General features: G+C 38.3%; 1 protein-coding gene across 6 annotated transcripts in view; it reads right to left on the reverse strand.

The window, feature by feature from the left end:
- ESRP2 (epithelial splicing regulatory protein 2) overlaps positions 1 to 19,032 on the reverse strand; it is a 47,200-nt gene that overhangs the window by 10,528 nt on the left and 17,640 nt on the right. For 3 of the 6 annotated variants that reach the window (XM_076349332.1, XM_076349333.1, XM_076349335.1), the window contains exons 4-15: positions 15,594 to 15,707; positions 13,596 to 13,710; positions 12,744 to 12,842; positions 12,567 to 12,621; positions 11,538 to 11,648; positions 10,561 to 10,693; positions 10,322 to 10,364; positions 9,505 to 9,806; positions 7,171 to 7,392; positions 5,674 to 5,872; positions 4,254 to 4,446; positions 3,047 to 3,224 (exon numbers count right to left, since the gene is read on the reverse strand). In XM_076349332.1, the coding sequence (XP_076205447.1) occupies positions 3,047 to 3,224; positions 4,254 to 4,446; positions 5,674 to 5,872; positions 7,171 to 7,392; positions 9,505 to 9,806; positions 10,322 to 10,364; positions 10,561 to 10,693; positions 11,538 to 11,648; positions 12,567 to 12,621; positions 12,744 to 12,842; positions 13,596 to 13,710; positions 15,594 to 15,707 (1,764 nt within the window). Of the gene's footprint in view, positions 1 to 806; positions 841 to 3,046; positions 3,225 to 4,253; positions 4,447 to 5,673; positions 5,873 to 7,170; positions 7,393 to 9,504; positions 9,807 to 10,321; positions 10,365 to 10,560; positions 10,694 to 11,537; positions 11,649 to 12,566; positions 12,622 to 12,743; positions 12,843 to 13,595; positions 13,711 to 15,593; positions 15,708 to 19,032 lie in introns of all 6 variants that reach the window. The other 3 variants (XM_076349334.1, XM_076349336.1, XM_076349337.1) reach the window with 2 other exon arrangements.

Below are 19,032 nucleotides of genomic sequence, written 5' to 3' on the forward strand. Positions count from 1 at the left end.
TGGTTTTAGTTGTTTTGGTCTTTGTTGTTGTTTTTTTAAGTATCCTTTAGCTATGTATCCAGTATATGATTGGAGTCAAATCAATAGCCCTGTTGCATTACAGTACAACTAAGAAGCAGTTTAACATGAATTACTTACTGAACCAGAGAGTACTAATATTAGCTCTTTTGAAGATTACAGTACACCACAATATTATACAGAAAGGTGATGGGGAAAATTACCATCTCCAAGATTTACTATTAAAATTCTTCACAGGTTTTTCAAGATTGTTTAATGCAACATACATTAAACACATGCAAGCTGGAAGGAATTTTCAATAATAAAAACAAGAAAGCAGAACTACAAGAAGAAATCAAGCTGCTGAACCGCTAAACAAGAGGCTAGTACTGATAAAATTAATTGAAAATTAAAATGCTGATCTGCAGATTTTTACACTACTTGTTATTAGAAGCATGTACTGATGTTGAGACCAGCTTGTTGAAGCCCATGATAAGCAAAGTCTATCTCTTAAGAGGCAGGTCTGGTATGAAAGGTGCTTTCACTTAAGTAGCAACATGTGCATACATGCAATATATGGAACCCATGAAGACTGAAGGAAGAAAACAGAAGAGAATAAAGCAAGAGCTAAAACTTAAAACCTGTTCCTTTCAGACAAGGACATACAAAGACAAAAATCACCCTTCAAATTCAGCATCTCCGATCTGGTTCCCAGAATACCAACATTGAAGACCATTGAATACCAACATCAATTAGTTATACAGAGATTAAAACCATGCCCAAACCACTGACGATTATTAGGGGCTCACTTTATAAACGAGCAGAAGCATCGTGCAATAAATCCTTGGGCAGCAGCAGAAAATGAAAAAATAATGTGAGGAGAGAGGAAAGGGGAGGAATAAAAGAAAAAAAGATTAGTTATTGCTCCAGAGACATAATATTGTCCCAATACAGTAAGTCACCACCTCTTTTTTCCCCTCTAAGGAATGAGCGAGTATAAAACTAGCATTACCACATGCGGGATTCCAAGAACAATTCAAAATAATTCCTTGGCTCCTTTATAAGATATTGAACCCGATCTCATTTGGACAACATCTTCTAAAGAAATCAAAGAGGTGACCAATTTAATAACAGTAACCGATGATGACAGGACGTTGCAGCAGAAGAATATAGTTTCCACCTTGTGGCAAAACTTCTATTAATTTGAAACATTTAATTGTGCAATACAAATACTATGAACTGCTCTCCAAATGCAGAAACAAGGAAAAGGGCAAATTCAGCACCAGACCCAAAGTCCAGACTCACTAAACTGAAGATTTAGTGGAAGACCGAGCTGCTAGACATTGTCACTGACCTGTTCTATGCACAGACAGGTTCAGGTCACATTTTTCAATGGTGCACTTACACTTCTACCTGAATTTCAATTTAGAAAATAGGCTTCCCCACTTAAGGCTTTAATACACCTACCATCCATCTGCCAAAAACCCCAGTCAGTTGAAAAAACCAAAAGGTAACATATCAATGGCTAAGCAACAGATGAATGATTACTACTGTTTGTCTGGAAATCATGAAAGCCACAAGTAATTGAATTTGGTTTGAACTCTGGAAATACCTGTTGAAGAAAAAGCCCTAAAATACAGCAACATTTAGTTTCTTCGTCAAAATTCATCACACTTTTTATAAGCTAACCTTCAAATTTTTCCACTGAAAAACCAAGTATGCGAAACCACTTTCAAACATAAATGTAACATTTGAAAAGAAGCCACAACAGGTAGAGCACTGTATCTTCCAAATACTCAAAACCTGGAACATATACATTTAAGCATCTGTTCTCAGTCTACACTCATTTACATAGCAGACATCCGGCTCTACAAATTAAAGCCCATTGTCCTTTAAGAATCTTAAAGAAACAAAAGAAAAAAAAATACCATGCCTGAATGTTTTGTATTAACTGCTGCTATGCATTAAAAAGAATCCATCTGCATCTTACCCTTTATAAGCAATATCACTGTTAGCCAACTTACAGAATTTTGAAGGACAAACATGCAAAAATTGTCGTCTTTTCACACATATCACTCGAACAGTGGTTTGAGACCCACAAGAGGATTTTAAGTCAGTGCTTCTGAGTAGCACCAAAAGGGCAGATTTGGTATTTGTGTAAGTCCTGTTACCCACAGAAGTTAAATACTCACCAGAATATACTGTATTCAATTACCTTTCCTTTTAGCAAACATGTGATGACAAAACATGGATATAGATACAATATCCTCTGAGATGAAAGGCAGAAGACATGGAAAGACCCATTCCATGAATTCAAATAAGTGCTGCTGGAAAAAAACATTTGTACGTGGTGCTTTTTTTTTTTTAATGTTCCTCAAGAAGATAAGTTTCTATGTGTTTGCTCACTGACAGAGCATTGAATCAGTACATACTGACTGAAGTTACCTATAGCACGTAGAATATTTGCTATCAGCACAAAATGGTTTGGAGATTACAGTTTTCCTTTAGGTTGCAATGTAATGCAGTTTCAATGGGAAATGTTCCTGCCTGTCACCAAAATAATTAGTCCTTGAAACAGTGTCTGACAGAGGCATCTGTCTTTCTCCTTTTGCAAGCAAGTCACCACACCTAGGTCACAGCCTTTTGTACTAGAAATTTGCTCTCAGCAGACTTTAACACTTAAGTCTTGAAGGTCAAACACTGAACCTACCTAGGGCTCCCACTGAAAAGTGGCCAGGACCGAATGCTTTTGGCAGCCCTCACCTTCCTCTGGCAGCCCCACTCACATTTGGGCTCTGTGCTTTCTTCCTCTCTGAACTCAAACCCTAACCCTAGACACTAAATCACTGCTGTCAAATTAGGATATGTTTCTTATATAAAAAATAAGGCAAATTGCATATTACACTTTGGTCTGCCAGTTAAATATACAACATTGAGCTTGCACACTTGTTCAGTGATTTCCAAAAGCACTCACTTGCTCCGTTTGATCCCCACTGATCATTACTCGGAGGTCCAAATACAGTATCAAGGAGAGGGACTGCATACTGACCTGGTACCCCTGGAAGAAACTGAGTATCTCCTTCATTCCTGTGTTATATGGCAAGCCCTGCATACGGACTAATGCTCCAGGCTGGGGCAGAATCGGAGTGTGGGTGGCAGTGGCAGCAGCGGCTACAGCTCCTGGAGGAGCTGCAATATACCCCACCGTGGTAGGGGATACTGGAGGACTGAAAGAGAGAGAGGGGCAAAATTGTTACAAAAACCAGTAACTGGTTTTAGTACTCAGAACAGGCAAAGATAAAACTGAAAATTTAAATTTGAGAATAAGCCCAAAAACCACAGAAAAACAAGCAGCCCTGATCTGGACTGCTTTGTGGACTTTCTTAATTTCTCTTCAGCATCTGATAATTTATTTTTAGAGAAGGGAGGGAAAGGAAAATAGCTAACATTTGTAGTTGAAGACGTAAAGAATGGCACTTGTTATTTCGCAGGGGAGAAGAAAAATAGTAGCTGCAGATGACTTGTTCTAAGATTGTTAATAAAACCATAAAGAAAAAAAGCAAGGAGGGAATCACAGTATGAAAAGTAGGCAAGGGCCCAAATCTGGTACTTCTGAGCCACAAAACAGTGAGTAAAGTAGCATCTCTGGTCAGGGCCCATCTAGCAATTTACCAGATACTCAGACTAGTAAGTGTCACAAGCCTAGGAATTATCAATGAACAAGCTATTTCCCCATGGACCAAAGTACCAGACTTCAGTGAGCCATGTTGATACCATCTGTGGGAAGGGAAAAGGTGGAGATCTTCTGCTTTGCTTACATATGTAAAGTGTTCTTTGGTCTCACTGATAAAAGAAATCAAACCTAGTACACACCTATGATGAGTCTTTCAGTATGGAAACAGTAGCGTAAGTACAAGAACAAACTAAGGGATGAGGGTACAGGCATGTATTGATACAGCTTCTCATTTGGCCAAGAAATAGAACCACCTAGATGACATTGCCCCAGTGCCAAAACCACTGTTAAATATTAGACCAACATTATCATGAGATTCAAACAGAACCTACAGAACAGCCGAACTTCATTACAAGGCCACAGAGAATCAGTTAAAACGGCTACTGCCTCTGCTGATGAACATCAGGTTCCCAGGATTATCTACACCAGAAGTACAAATTTAAGAGCTGTTCACAGGTGACCACACAGTTGCCTACTCCACTGAGATGAAACGTCAAGAGAAGCAGCTAAATCTAGGGGTTACCTGGGATAGTAAGCTGTGTAATTCATATAAAGCTGAGCAGCCTGAGCTGGGTAGTAGGTAACAGTTGGAGGAGCAGCTGCAGAGGCCTGGGGAGTCCTGGTGGTTGGCAAGAGGGCTTGTGGCTGGTAAAGCGCTGCCTCTGCTGGGATCACAGCTGCTGTTTGGAAAGCAGCATAAGCTGGTGGAGAAAGACCTAAAAACAAACCAGGACACAGCAACAAAAAACAATCAGAATGGAGATCTCTGCTATAGGAAAGGAATTATTCATCCCAATGTGATTAATACCATCTGGGCATGATTAATAAACACTTGTGCAAAGACTGCTCTCTAGCTTCTCCCCCGGAGACTCCTGCTACCTCACCATGAATGACAACTGGGGCATTCGAAATGAGCAATTCCTAAGAGTTCACAACTCCTAGAGCTGAGCAGCTTTGTCCATATGCAAAAGGAAAGTAGGGAACTTCAGAGTTATTCAAAGAAAGCATAAAGCCATGTGCATAGAGGAAGCAGGCGTGCACACCAACACACCCTCTGTTCTTTCTAACAGAAGTTGTACTCTGTGGGACAAAAGTACCATAATATTAGCTACACATGGGCATCCACAACTGCTGACCATGACTTTTCATGTATAAGCCTCCTGCAACTTCTAAAAGTATTTTTAGGATATAGCAAATGGAAAAAAGACAACCTCACTAGATCACTAGTCTGATGCATTTTGATGAACAAATATCTGATTTGTATAGGAACATAAAGCTTGGCTTGGTGTGCAGTCAAACTGGTTTTAAATACTATATTTGGCAGCTTTTTACTGTTTTGCAAATACACATCGGTATCTGCTTAGTGATTTGGTAGTGAGACTCATTAGAATGATACAGTAAAGTTCCATTATAGTTCCACAATAAAGTTCACCGTAATCTTAAATAAAATAAAAATATAAAAATCCATCCAACCTCACCACTCTATGGTCTGTTAGCATATCATCCCAGTGGCTGTTTTCCTTCAAAAATAAGCCCAAAGAGTACCTTCTCAATGCTCTAAGGCAAGACAGCAAGAGCACTCATCGGCAGCTAGAATATAGAATTTCCCCCGCTTTTAAAAATCCCTCTAATTCCAAGTAGGTTTCACTACAGGCAAGTCTACTGCAGAGCTCAGAAGAACAGTACACCCGTAAAAAGCAAAGTGTGCAACAATTTCACTGGCAAGGCCTTGCTGCCCTCTACTCACCACCGAAAATACAATAAAAATGCCTCTGATCAGCCCCATTATTGCCCAAAGGTAACAATTCCAATCTCGGCATGTATACAGATGGATGATTATTGATCATGGCAAAACCCAAGTCAAAAGGTGAAAGGCCACAAAGCTTCAGCACCTACCACATATCAGCCTTTAGCAGCAGAGAGCAGAAGAATTGCAGACTTACATGGTAACTTACATGGCGGCGGGGATAAGCCACTACGATTTAAAGTGCCACCCATTAAAACAAAGTTCATCTCCTCTCCTGAACACTGGAATACTTCCACATAACGGTCCTTCATCATTTTTTTGTGACATTTTTGAGCCACCATAAAGGCTTTGTCAGCAGATTTCATTTGGATAAAAGCATCACCTGATGGTCGTCCCTAGGGGAGGGGGGAAATAATCATAAGTCAATCTGTTAGTAAAACACCCAGAGCACAAGAAATGCAGAAAGTATAAGATCAAATGTCTACTGAAAGTCTGTATTGTTCTTTCTCATCTGGCACCAATGACTAATAACTCCACAATTATTTTTAGGAGCAGAAAGGTAACACTCATGTAACCAGCGCCCAGTTAACACAACACTTCCTCTGTCTTGTGCAGAAAGAAATAGAGAATAATTCGGCATGCAAACAAAGTTTGGAGGCCTCTAATCCAAACGCTGTCCAAAGCAGGACTAACTTTCAAGTTACATCAGGCCATTTATGGCCATCTCTACTTGAATTCCAAGCATCTTGAGGGGTGGAGATTCCACAGCTTCTCTGGGAACCTGTTCAGGTGCTTAACTAATTTCTCATTGTGATTTTTTTTTTTTTTCCCCCAACCAATTGGGATTTTCCTTATTGCAGCTTATTAACTTTGTCTCTTATTCTTTTGCTGAGAGGCTCTAGGAAGAAGCTGGTTTTGCCTTCCCTGTAACTACTTTTTACGCAATAGTGTAACAGCATAAAGCTCCAGACATGCTTTAGTAAAGTCCATAGCTACATTAGAAATTGATTTCCAGGTCTGATTTTCTGCAACCTGACAGACATTGCTGTACGTATAAAATATTAAAAACTTTCTTAACAAAACAAATATAGTAGATCTCTCTCTCATTTGTTTTCTTTAACACCTCACTATTTCTGTGGCTAATAGAGTTTCTTTTTAAACACAAGACAACAAGGAAAAAATATCCCTATGATTGTCATTAAAATATATCCAAAACACAATTTTTAATTATCACCTTCCTTTAAAGCCTGAGAAGTCTCTAATCAAGTTAGAAGTTAGGAAAACCTAATTATTCCACAAATACCACTCAAACAACACAGCTACCATTGAGCAGAAACCCTGAAGCTGACAGAGCAGCTACGCCATCTAACATGAGACATTTGTGTCTTGTGCGTTTCCAGCACTTGACTGAAACACAAGGGACTATTTCAGACAGCCTCCAGGATACATCTATCATTAAAAGAACAAGCTTCATCCTCCCCAGTCTTATGCATACATATATAGAAAGAAAAGCAAGTGTGTATGTAAAAGGGGAGGAGAAATTAGGAGAATGAAGGAAAAGACAGGCAAACAACATAATATTTTCTCAAGACTATAGAAGACCTAAAGCACAGCCAAGAACAGGTAAGCCACCCTGACTTCTAACCCTGTTTAATAACTGGAAAGTTAGCCCTCCCATGCAAAATGCTACTACCTGTTGATTAAGGACCATGTGAACTCCATGGGGCTTGATATCAGCTGTGGCATCTCCCATAAATTCCAGGATGTCATCAATGCCAGCAGTGTAAGGAAGGCCTCTGAGCCGGACACAGTCACGTATGCTACCCGTGGCAATGGTATATGGTGGGGGTATGACAGGAATGATGGGAGTTGGGAGAGTGGGAATAAGAGGTGTTGACATATATCGATTAAGTACCTGTTGGCAAAAAAAGCACATTGATAGAGATTTACACATCATCTGGTTGAGCACCAATCAATTCTCACAACACTATTTCACACATTTAAATAAATCCACTTCCAACATTAGAGGAAAAAAAACCCAACACCTTCTTAAACCAAATTATTGCGGATAGTTTCCTGTTGGGTCTTTGAAAGTTTCAAACTCAGAAGAGGTGAGAGGAAATTTTACAAATTTAATTTGCTAGACCCTAATAACAGACCTTTCTAATCTCATTATAAAAAGTTAAAAGCAGATTACAGTTCATTTTAGAATATCCCAAAAATGAACATTTGAAAACCACATTTGTGCTAATAAACCAGTATTGTCACATACAGTTCTTACTTAAATTAGGGTAAATTAAAGACAGTCATTTTAAAAGAACTGAGACCTGAAATAACTAGTAAGTAAAAACACTAGCTCTAATTCCTTCATAAAACCTGATCGGTTAAGTGAGGGTGTTTGTTTTTTAACCTGAGTGCTCATCTCCAAGTGCAGGGTTTCTGGAAGGAGGAAAAAGGAGCCGGGGGGGGGGAGGATAAGAACTATAGGAGACCTTGATCTCAATGTTTTATTTTCTCTTGACTCATTCTCAAATAAGAAAGGGAACATAACTTGCTGTAGGGGCCTGCTGCTGAAAAACATATTCAGCAATGATTATCAGAAATAAAGAAACACATTCCACTTAAAGAGGTACCAAAAAAGAGGTTACAAAGCTTTAGTTTTGTCAAAAATGATTCAGCCTAGGGAGTTTGTCTCAATAGAAGCCTTTTTTCAAGAATCTACTTGTAGCACCTTTCAGGTCAGAAATCTTCTCCCTCAGTTAGGTATAGAATATTGCAATTACTTTGTTTCAGCACTAAGTAGATGAGAGCTGGCTTTACCTCTTGTAATTACTCAAACAAGGAGCCTGTAATTCCCTAAAAAAAATAATCTCTTGCTCAAGCAGCAAAAAAATCAGGCTGTTACCCTAGACAGCTGTCGTAGAAGAAGTAGTAATGACATATGGATAGAATATAAGTTATACAAGTTTTATCCAGGGGTCTCTAACAAAAATGGGTACAAAGACTTGGTAACTCTGACAGAGTGATTTTGTTCCTTAGAGGACTTAGCTTCATTCTCTCTAAGGAGCAGAACTGACAAGGAAGGAGGGGAAAAAAAAAACCAAAACAAATCTCACCATGCCATTTCACTTAGTCTTCACAATACACATATCAGATTCTTGGCTGTTCTAGTCTCCGTATCACAGTACTAAGGGCAAATGGCAGGTCTACAAGTGTGGATATTCTTTCCCTTGCCCCATCACTTCTATGGAAAAGACTTCTCATGTCACATAGGTTGAAACAGTAACTGTATTAAGTTTTTATAGCCAGTGGTTATGCAAAGACCAGATCAAATCTTATAATGGTTTCCTTTGGCATTATCAGTCTAGAAATATTTTGTGTCAGGCAGAAAAATGCAATATGTAATTTTTTTTTACAGGCTTGAGTTGCTGGTGCCAAAATGAAATGGTTTTACCAGTTTAAGAAGGTGGTAATAGGAACTGGTGATGGATAGGGAAAAAAGTGAAATATATTATCTTGGGGAAACAAATATTTCACTTCATTTCACCAAAAATCAGATACATCCTGGTAATTCTTAGTTTCCAACAGAGCAGTTGTAGGAAAAGCTGTTTTAATGCGTCCAGATTTGGATTTAATGTTAGAAATCCTGTACATGGAGACCAGAATTTAAAGACGATACTGCAAATTTTCAAGAAGCATTACTACAATACTATCAATCTTGTATATTTTTAAAATTATTTTTGTGATTTCAGTCAACTTTAAGTAGAAGAAAATTATCCAATGATTTTTACTTTACAATTTGAGGGATGTTAAAAAAAAGAAACAAACAACAAACAGTGGCAGTAAAAAACAAAAAACAATGTTGTGCAATTTTCCATACCAATCAGGAAGCACATATAGCCCTTTCTAGAACTTGACATCTTTAATATAATAGACTATCATGGTTGTCTACAATGTATTTGTGTGCAAGTGTTAGAAGAAATGTTTTAACTGTTAAGTTTCGAGTCTCACAGCCAATAGTTACAACCTGTTGGACTTCTGCTGCTGTGCTCCTGAAGAGTTCAATGTAACGTTTTCCAAGTATTTCTTTGTGCTTTTTAAGTGCATTCTGTGCATATTCTTCACAGGAAAATAACACAAATGCATCTCCTGTGGGCCTGCCATCTGGGTACTTGACAAAGAGAAGTCCCTCTTTCCCTCCTGTGACTGGGCACTCTGGCCCCAGGAACCCCAAGACGTCCTCCTGAGTAGCAGTGAATGGAAGGCCTCTCATCCGGATGATAACTTGATTCTCCTTAGATAAGAACTGGGCCACTTCATTGGAGGTGCCTGGTAGAAAGATAACAACATATGGTCAGCCAACAACATATGGTCATGCTGGTCAGTCTATTCCATAGGACCCAGGAGCAGCAAAGCATTAAGGAGCAATATAGGAGGTAAGTAGCTAGCAACAAACCCACAGAAGACCTGAGATACTACTAACTCCCAGTAATCTATTTTGAGGTGAAACTCCCTTACTCTGAAAGTGTTTCATATTTTAATGAAATTGGAACAAAGATGAGATTAGTATGAACTTATACAAGGTACACAGATGCTTCCACTGCAAAGGCTCATCTTCCTCCCAAACAGCAAGACCTGTCTGTGAACATCACAGCCCAAATGCTCACAGCTCAAATTCAACCACGTGAAACCAGAACTTGATAGGGTCAAGCATTCTTGGAAGACAAAACAGGAAAAGCTACTTCATTATCCATTTGTGTCCTCAGTCAAGGGGGGGGGGAATCAGAACTAGAACAACACTCCTATGACCTTCAGTAATTACACTGAACTCCAGCATCACTTACCTCCTGCAATTTTTAAGAATTCTTCCCCAGTTGCTTTGTAAACCTTAAAGAGAAAAAAAAAGAGCCACACGTGAAAATTACAATATTCAACTCTAACACACACGTGCTCTTCCACATGTGAGAGAATTGTATTTTGGTACTTTAGGCAAAACAGAATTGCAATTTGTTCTCATTTAAAACTGTAGTCCAAAATATTCAGGTTGCTCTCCGAAGATTTGTTTCAAGTCACTACTTTTTACCTCAATGTATCTGCTACCCATGTGATGCTTATGTCTTTCCAGTGCGAGATCTCTCTGTTCAGAATTGACAAACCGAACTAACGCCTCCCCATTTCTTCTTCCTTGAGCATTCAGACAAAGAGCCACACCACCTCTGGAAGGTAAAACCAACAAAAATAAACTTAGTTTGAATCTTTAATACATTTCATAAATAATTGTGTAAGAAGAGTAGAGAAATCAGACTTTAACACGGAGTTTACAGACTGAAAAAGAAATTGCTACTATCCACAATTTAATTTCATTTTTCATGTAACGCAACTATACTGCAGAATCTGCTTCAGCGAGATCTTGGATCTCATGCTCTTCACCACTTCCTCAACTTCCACGCAGACGTAAATTTGCAAGCCCTTCCTATCATCTCAGAGATGCAGATTTGAATTTCCTCATACCTCTAAATAAATAAAATATATTTTCTCAGTGTGGAGAATCTGGAATATATATTAAGTGACAGGTATGCTAAATTAAACCCACTCTTTATATAAATACACACATATATACGCAGAGGTGTACACATATCAATCACATGAAAATTTCCTCCAAACAGCACTAGGAGGTTTCTGAATCTGGCCTGTTTAGGAGGTATAGCAGAATACTGAAGAACTGGCACAAAACTAAAGCTTCTATTATATCTTGGAGTCTGCCTTGATTAACGCAGTAGGAGGAGTTTCTCTCTTTAGGTACTAGCAATAAACAAACATATGTTGGTTTTCAGTTGATAAGTCTCTTCTTCACACACTTCAAAACTCTTTCTTGCACGCCTAAGGCTGGTAAACCTGTTCAGTAATCATGACCATGGAGGGGGAAGGGGCCTGGGTGGGGAAAGACAGTAGAAGCGAGGATTCTAGTGGGGGTTTTGGGACATGTGTGTTAAACAAATATTAAAAGAACTTGCTATTAAAGACAAATTGATAAAGCAAGACAAATTCTTATTATCTTACTTGGCAATGTTGAGTCCTTTGAAAAATCGAGCAATGTCTTGGTCTGAAGACTGCCATGGCAAACCTCTGGCACGTATTACTGTCTCACTGTCCACTGTTTCAGATTTACTACTGCACAGAAAGAAAAAAAAAAGCAGCCAAAGTAAGCTTTAATCTAGGTTTTCCATTACCTTAACAAATTTCAGTTTGCAACTAATTTAACCTGTAAATCAGGAGTATATTTGCTATTGAGACTCTTCTAATTCCATTACTTATTTCAATAAAGAAAGGAAAGATAACTGGGATAATCCTTTTATATATACAATGCCTAAGATGCACTATGTTGTCACAACATTGCAGTTCCTTAAAAAAGATAGGAAGGCAGTCTCAAAGTGAAGTAATAAGGAACTGGATTAATTTTATTTGAAAGATGTAACAATCCAACATAGAAGGTTACAAGGCAGTCCTAAATATGAATACATATTACTTATGCTTAAGATGTTTCATTCTCCAGTTACTGCGATGTATTTGAAAACAAAGAAGGTTACAAGGCAGTCCTAAATATGAATACATATTACTTATGCTTAAGATGTTTCATTCTCCAGTTACTGCAATGTATTTGAAAACAAAGAACCATCCTGTTTCTTCTCTCCCTAAACCCAATGTGCAATACAGCGTATCAGACCACTCTTCAGAAGCGCCATGTAGTTCAGCTGCATATAGGGTGCACTAGCCATTACCCCTGTTGACTTAGGGAAAGTTCACAAATATTTCTTCACCACTGGGTAAGATAAGTCAGCCTTGCTGCCATGCAAAACAGAAGCTAGAGAACAAAGAGCGTTTAACTTGCAGTGACTTTAAAGAGACGGACTAAAGTACAGCATTCAACATACCAGCTATAGTCTGTCTACACTGGACTACTGAATACACTGTTACTGTTCTCAGGAACCAACCTACTTTCACAGTGACCGTGAGGAAATATTCACAAGCTTTCCTTGCTGTAGACAAGACTCATCTTTGGTTGTAAACAACCGTGACAAGGGCACTTACCAAGGACCTGTTTCGTACTTGTATTTCACAGTTTCAGGCTCAGTAAATATGTGATCTGCAACAAAACAGGAAGTTTAAATATAACCAGGGTCAGAGATTACTTAAGAATGACAGTACCACTGCCAATTCTTACAGAAAAAGAAAGATTTCAGCATTCTGCATAAATAGGTCACTTACTACAACTTTCAGAGAGCATGCTGAAAATTATAGCCACCATGGTTTTCACTTGCCACACGCCAAAGTCCTCCTCTGTTTCATCTGTCCCTAAACCTAGATCTAAACAGGTGATTATAGAAAACAACAGACTTGCACAATCATTTGTAAACAAGTCATAAGACTTTCCTGATATTAACACAGAACTGGTAATCAAATTTACTGGTCTTAGCGGGGACATATGACCATTCGACATTTGTTACTCTCCTCATAAACTGGTTAATATTCACTTTAACAGTCAACAGTCTGAAAACTATTGATAGCTTACATCATTTCAGTGTTAACAGTTTAAAAAAAAAGCGGAGTAAGTTTCTATCACTTCAAACGTAACTGAACTTTAACCACCTTCAGCTGGGCCACAAAAATCCTCCTAAAATGTAGATATAGGGTGTTAGTTTGTTTTTGGGTTTTTTTTAATTAGTTTTTGTTTTAAACTCAGTTCATTCAGGATCGTACAAGAGAACTAATACTATCTTTCTGCAAATAGTAGAAGCTTGCAGGACAACTGGTGCTGAAAAGGCCCACTGATAGCTAAGCCTTTCCTTTAAGATCAAGTATCAATGCAAGTGATGTTTTTCTTTAGTGGATTTACTAAATATGGTTTAGAACTCATTGTTAGACTCAAATTAAAAAAAAAAAAAAATTACAAGCAGAGCCGCCCCCCAGCACACAATTAAGCAAACATTCCTTCCATTTTACCTGTGAGTTTTTAAAACCCACGTCTTAGTTTAGAAGAATAAAACCTGTAGTGATCACAGAGAGAAAACCTAAAGCAGCATAATTGATTCTGGTGTAAAAGCTGCAGCAAAAGGATACATTCTGCCATGGTCTTGATAGTCTGATCTTTCACGGCGGCTGAACTAGGGTAGCAAGTGTGAAATTCTTTGCGCAGATCATAAAAGGAATAGAAGCAGTCTGACAGCAGGAAGTTCTACAAGGAAGGCAAAAAGTTTGTTTTGTACACACCATTCCTTTAAATTCCGTTTAATATTTTTGGACTGAATGAGGCAGTCTCAAAAATCACATAGTTGCATGTCAACAGCTTGTCTATGATAGAGCAGTTAAGTTCCTTTGTAACACAGTTCAAATTCCATAACCTTACAGAATTAGATCACTAGATGAGCAAACCCGAATAGCTTCCGAGCGGCAGACCTGTGCAAAACAGCTAGGGAAGGAAGAAAAAAAAAAAAATCTAGGTTTTGCTGTTTTATAAATACTCCCATTTAGGATACTGTATTTTCTCTTTTGTGGCTACACTGAAAAGCAATATTGTACCAAAACACGATAACAAAGTTTAAATAAATATTGTTACAGTGTACAAAATATCTTCCAGCAACTTAAAGACATTTATTCAAGAATTTCAATTATATAACATTATTAAACAAACGTTTAAGCTGCCCCTTCACTCAGACATTAGCTTATTTTTTCAAGGAACAAAACAAATAATTCTGGTCTAATTCACTATTTTGTGTCTCACACTCTCCAACTGTTTTACTATAGAAAAGTTTGACCTTGGTCTAACCAAACAGCACCCACCTTTGTAAATAAAGAATTAAGAAAAGTCGCAAGGTAATGCTTCTTATAATAGTAGGAATAGTAAGAGCTAAGGTCTGAGGCTTAGTAACATTTGATGTGCAGGGGGAAAGAAACTTTCACAAATGATAAAGTATTGAAGGAGGAAAAAAGAAAAAAGAGAAAGAAATGCAGTATTAAGAGACTCAACACTCAATCAGATCCATTCCTTGATCTGGTATGGACAATTATTTCTTCCACAACATTACAGTGTTTGTTTTGCTTTAGTCCATTTGTTTCAAGAGGGAAGTACAAAGAATTACCCACAACCCATATTGCAGGATGGCATGAAGTAAAAAAAAAACCAAAACCAACAAAAAACCAAAAACCACTATCATGTTTGAATGTTAAATATCATTCCTGTTTCCTTACTTGCTTCATCCCTACATAAACATGCGCTTTTCATAAAAAGTCACAGCGTTATGTTTTAATATAACACAAATGCCAAACGAATATTTGTAGAAACTCAGCATGAGCCAATACCCTTATATAGAGAAAAAAAATACAACTGATCAGTCAACTCCTTCCATGTCAGCAGCTCCCATTCCTGTGGGGTTCCTGCAGACCCTGCCAAGCAGGCTAACTCAAGAGCCACCACCCTGCGCAAAGACAAGATTCTTCTCCCTGTGCAAGACAGCCTGCTCTAAGCCCTTGCAGGAACTTGGAGTGGAAACTGCTGCTTTGTGTGGGAGTGGCAAATAAGCTGTACACTACTTCCCGCTGAATAAATGCAGATGGGGAACCGCTGCCATTCTCCATGGCAAGTCACTGCCTGTGTGTTTACTCTCTATAGGACATTGACACATGGCTCCTACCAATTTCAGATCTTGGTAGAAACCCATGGCTCCGCACAGAACCTGTGGTTTAACTCAAGCCTAAACAAAGCAATAGTTCTCCATCACCACTGCTGAGGTTAGACCTGTACCTTTGCTTCCATTTTTAAGACACAGAATTCAAAGTACTTGTATTGTTCCCGTCTCTATCCTGTCTTTCCTAATTTTCCTCTTCATTACACTCATCTGGGCATCCTCAAGTACTGTAGCTGACTTCCAAGAGCAAGAGCCAAGAACTACTTCTCTGCTACACAGGGTTGAGACAGGGAGGGGATCATTTTAAATATTCTTGGAACACTATAGTTCCCAAGGTTGAATTGCGTTGCTCATCTCAAACTCACATAGACTATTTTCTTTGATGTCCTTAAAACACAGTACTGCCCCTTCTGCATCAGTTCTGATCTCATACCTTCTTAGATGTTTCTGGGTGGAGGACTTGTCGAATGAGTAACTGGCCATCACTGCAGAGTGTGTAAGAGCTCCTTCCAAGTACTTTCAAATCACTGGATACCAGCTGACTAAACTGAAAAATAAAGTGATAAATTTCATTGTACTGACTGATACAGATAATTCCATAAAACAAGCAGTTACCATTATTAAAACACTTTTTTTTTTAAAAAAAGAAGATAAAATAATTCAGCATTTTGTAATAGCTTTTGAAAAAACATGATGGAGTACAGACGTGGGCTCCTGATAAAGGTAGGCAAAGAAACTACATGCATTTGCGGAACTGAAAATAAGAACACCAGCAGTATGGTAAAAAGAACAATTAGGACAATATGGCAGAATAATGAGTTCATATGAAAGGTCATAGTATTGTAATGGTAATGTTTAAAATCTGAACTAATTATAATAAAAGCTATGAAACATTTGAAAGAAGAAAAACCTTTCAAGATCAATCACAATACTGATTTTGCAATAGCCTTTCTTCACCTATATCACCTTTGACTTCAGTTATGTCCTTAATATTTTTTTTTTTTTTTAATTTGAACTTCAAAGGGAAAAAAGCTACCCATCAGGATTTTCTAATGTTTCAAAAGTTATATGCTAAGGAAAGCCAACAAATTGTGGTCTAATACCTTCAAAAGTGAAATTATAATCAAGTCGGATCCAAGCCAATGAAAGCTCTTGGTAGAGGTACAGTGTTACAAACACTAGATAAAACAAAATTATTCCCTACCTGTAGGATGAATAACCCCCAACAGGTTAATTCTCAGGAGGAAAGGGCTCCATCTGTGTCTTGTTCAATGTTATTTTCCATCCTTATACAACAGTTTCTAGCCTTTTATTACTTCATACCAGCATTAAATTCCTTGCTCATAATAGTCAACTAATGCATTATAGTACCTACATGTATCAAATCAGTAAATAGTAGCTTGTTAGCTAACTTTCAAGGGGACAACTATAATTATTCTATGCTTCCCTCTTGATGCTACTCCCTCCCAGGAAAACATCACAAACAAAGCAATAATTAACATCATGATGCAGTAGCCACCCACTGCTCTCAGCAATAGCGTACAACTCCAAAACAACCACCCCCAAAATCAAATTACAAGTTGACTTGAACCTTAGACAATATCTATATGCTGTCTTTTAACCTGTGTATGGGGGGGAAAAGAGGTTTGGTTTGTTTTATCATCAACACATGCGACACTTCACATAGTGACAGTCTCTGCTCAGGAAAGATGATGTCCTAATGATCTGATCTCACAGCTACACAGTGTTCACTGTGTGAACAAAAGTTGCAGCATCTGTGTCCCAAAGGTAAGGCTCCACAAGGGAGAAATCGTGTATTGAACATGATTTAGTAAGAGCAGAGACATGATTACCCAGGCTTTATTTCAAAATAACTCCTCAAATACAATTCAGGCCCTTTTTTAGGCTTGGACAGCTAACCAGCGTTCCATTACCATTTTGAGTTCAGAAATGCTGTAGTAGTGGCTACTACATATCAAGATAGAGAACTGAGGGGCAGAGCTGGGTAAGGAGAGGCACTTACATCAGCATCTTGTGTAAGTTGCTTAATTTGGATATATATATACAGATATAGATATAAATATATCTACAAATGAAGTTATTTAATATCAATCAGAAGATAGTTGTATCTTTAAGAAGGGTGAAATATCCCCTCAAAAAAACCCTTTACAATGCAATTCTTTGCACACTACCAAAACACACAAAACCAACCCCACCCCCAAAAAAACCCAACCCCCAAACAAACAACCCAAACTCTTGCAGATTCAGAAAGCCAATTTCCTCCTGATTGCTAGTTCAGGTTGTGTTCCTACCACAAGTTGAAGTCTTGAAGAACCTCAGGCTATAAAGCAAATCATTGTTTAAGGATGATTTAAAGTCAGAAAATTGAGATCTGAGAGTGCTCAAAATACCTCATCTGATGTGTAAACATCAGAAAAAGAAGAAAATTCCAGAGGACTCAAAAGCAACCACTTCAGAAATGCAGTTCTGGGGACTGCCACAGTCACAGGCCAGCAACAAATATTCTCACCACAATAACAGACACGAGAATTGCCTTCTTACTAAATGCAGCACCTTATTACTTTCTGTTTTAACTTCTGGGCACAGTAAAGAGCAAATATTTATAAAAAGGGATTGGAAATGGTGATAGGAATTAGCCTCCAGAAGGTGTACAGGGATTCTTGCCAAAAGGAAGCAGAGTCTTACTGATGAACAGTAATTAAACACTCCCCAAACCTTCAACTTTGTACCCTGTGCTTCTGAAGATGCACAAGAGCCCATGTAAAGAGTGCAGTTAGGGAGCTATTTTGATCAGATACAAGAAGAAATCCAACACACACAATTTGAGGGAAGCAGCAAATGTATGCAGCCTCCTGCTTTACAAATAAAACATAAGAACTGTAGTTCAAAAAGTCTTCACAAAGTTAGAAAACAAAAGGAGAAAAATGTTTGGAGAAGGGAGAAAGTGCTCAGGCCAAGTAGTGTAAGTCAAGTTGGTAAAAATCAAGACTGTTGCACTGAAACATTCACCTTTTTTTCAGATAGTGTTTCCCACACAACGTATAGCTGTAAAGACAGATAGACAACACAGCTGTTTTCAGAAGCCCCTGAAGAGAAGACATCAAGAAGAGTGAAATATTGAATAAGGACACCGATAAGCCCATTACTCCAAGCGTACTGAGGTTTACAGAAGGTATGAGAGGCAGCATTTGTTTTTATTTTTAACTGAGCCTAAGTATTTGCACTGCATATTTATTAAATGTCAGTGATAATATTCAACATTGCAAACTCCTTTCCAACGGGACAATCGACATGTCAAAACAATTCTCTACGTTTCTTACTAGAGGCTAGCAGCTTCAAGTGCCTTAGATAAAATGCCACAAGGTTGGCAGGCCTTGCCGAGTGCTTATTTAGAAATGCCTATTTTAAAAGCAGCCTTTTTCAAACTTTGGGGTGTACTGCTCCAGAAGAGGGCAAAAGGAGTGTGGGAAGAATAGTCAGGAGACATAAGCAATCCTTCCTATCCAAAACAGCTTAGCTGTCGCATGGGTTAACTGAGGAGAGCAATGGGGTAGCAGAGTGTGAATGGGAAGATTCACCTAGGAGAAGAGCGTGGGGCAAAACAGCAAGCATAAAACTGCCACAGAGGAATGACAGATATTTGAGATTGGCCTGAACTGGCTTCTTTCATCTACATGAGATGTCTCCAAATTCTGGAAAGGTTAAGTATGAAAAGCATAGCTGTGGACCCACTCTCATTACTATAGGATTACACTGGGCCCTTAAGTCTTTCAGGCAATAGATACAGCCTATCACATGTATCAGAAGGAGTTAAAGCAACCAGTACAGATGTGTTTATAAAACCACATTGA

This window comes from Aptenodytes patagonicus, chromosome 11, assembly GCF_965638725.1.
Source record: "Aptenodytes patagonicus chromosome 11, bAptPat1.pri.cur, whole genome shotgun sequence".
NCBI classification, from domain to species: domain Eukaryota; kingdom Metazoa; phylum Chordata; class Aves; order Sphenisciformes; family Spheniscidae; genus Aptenodytes; species Aptenodytes patagonicus.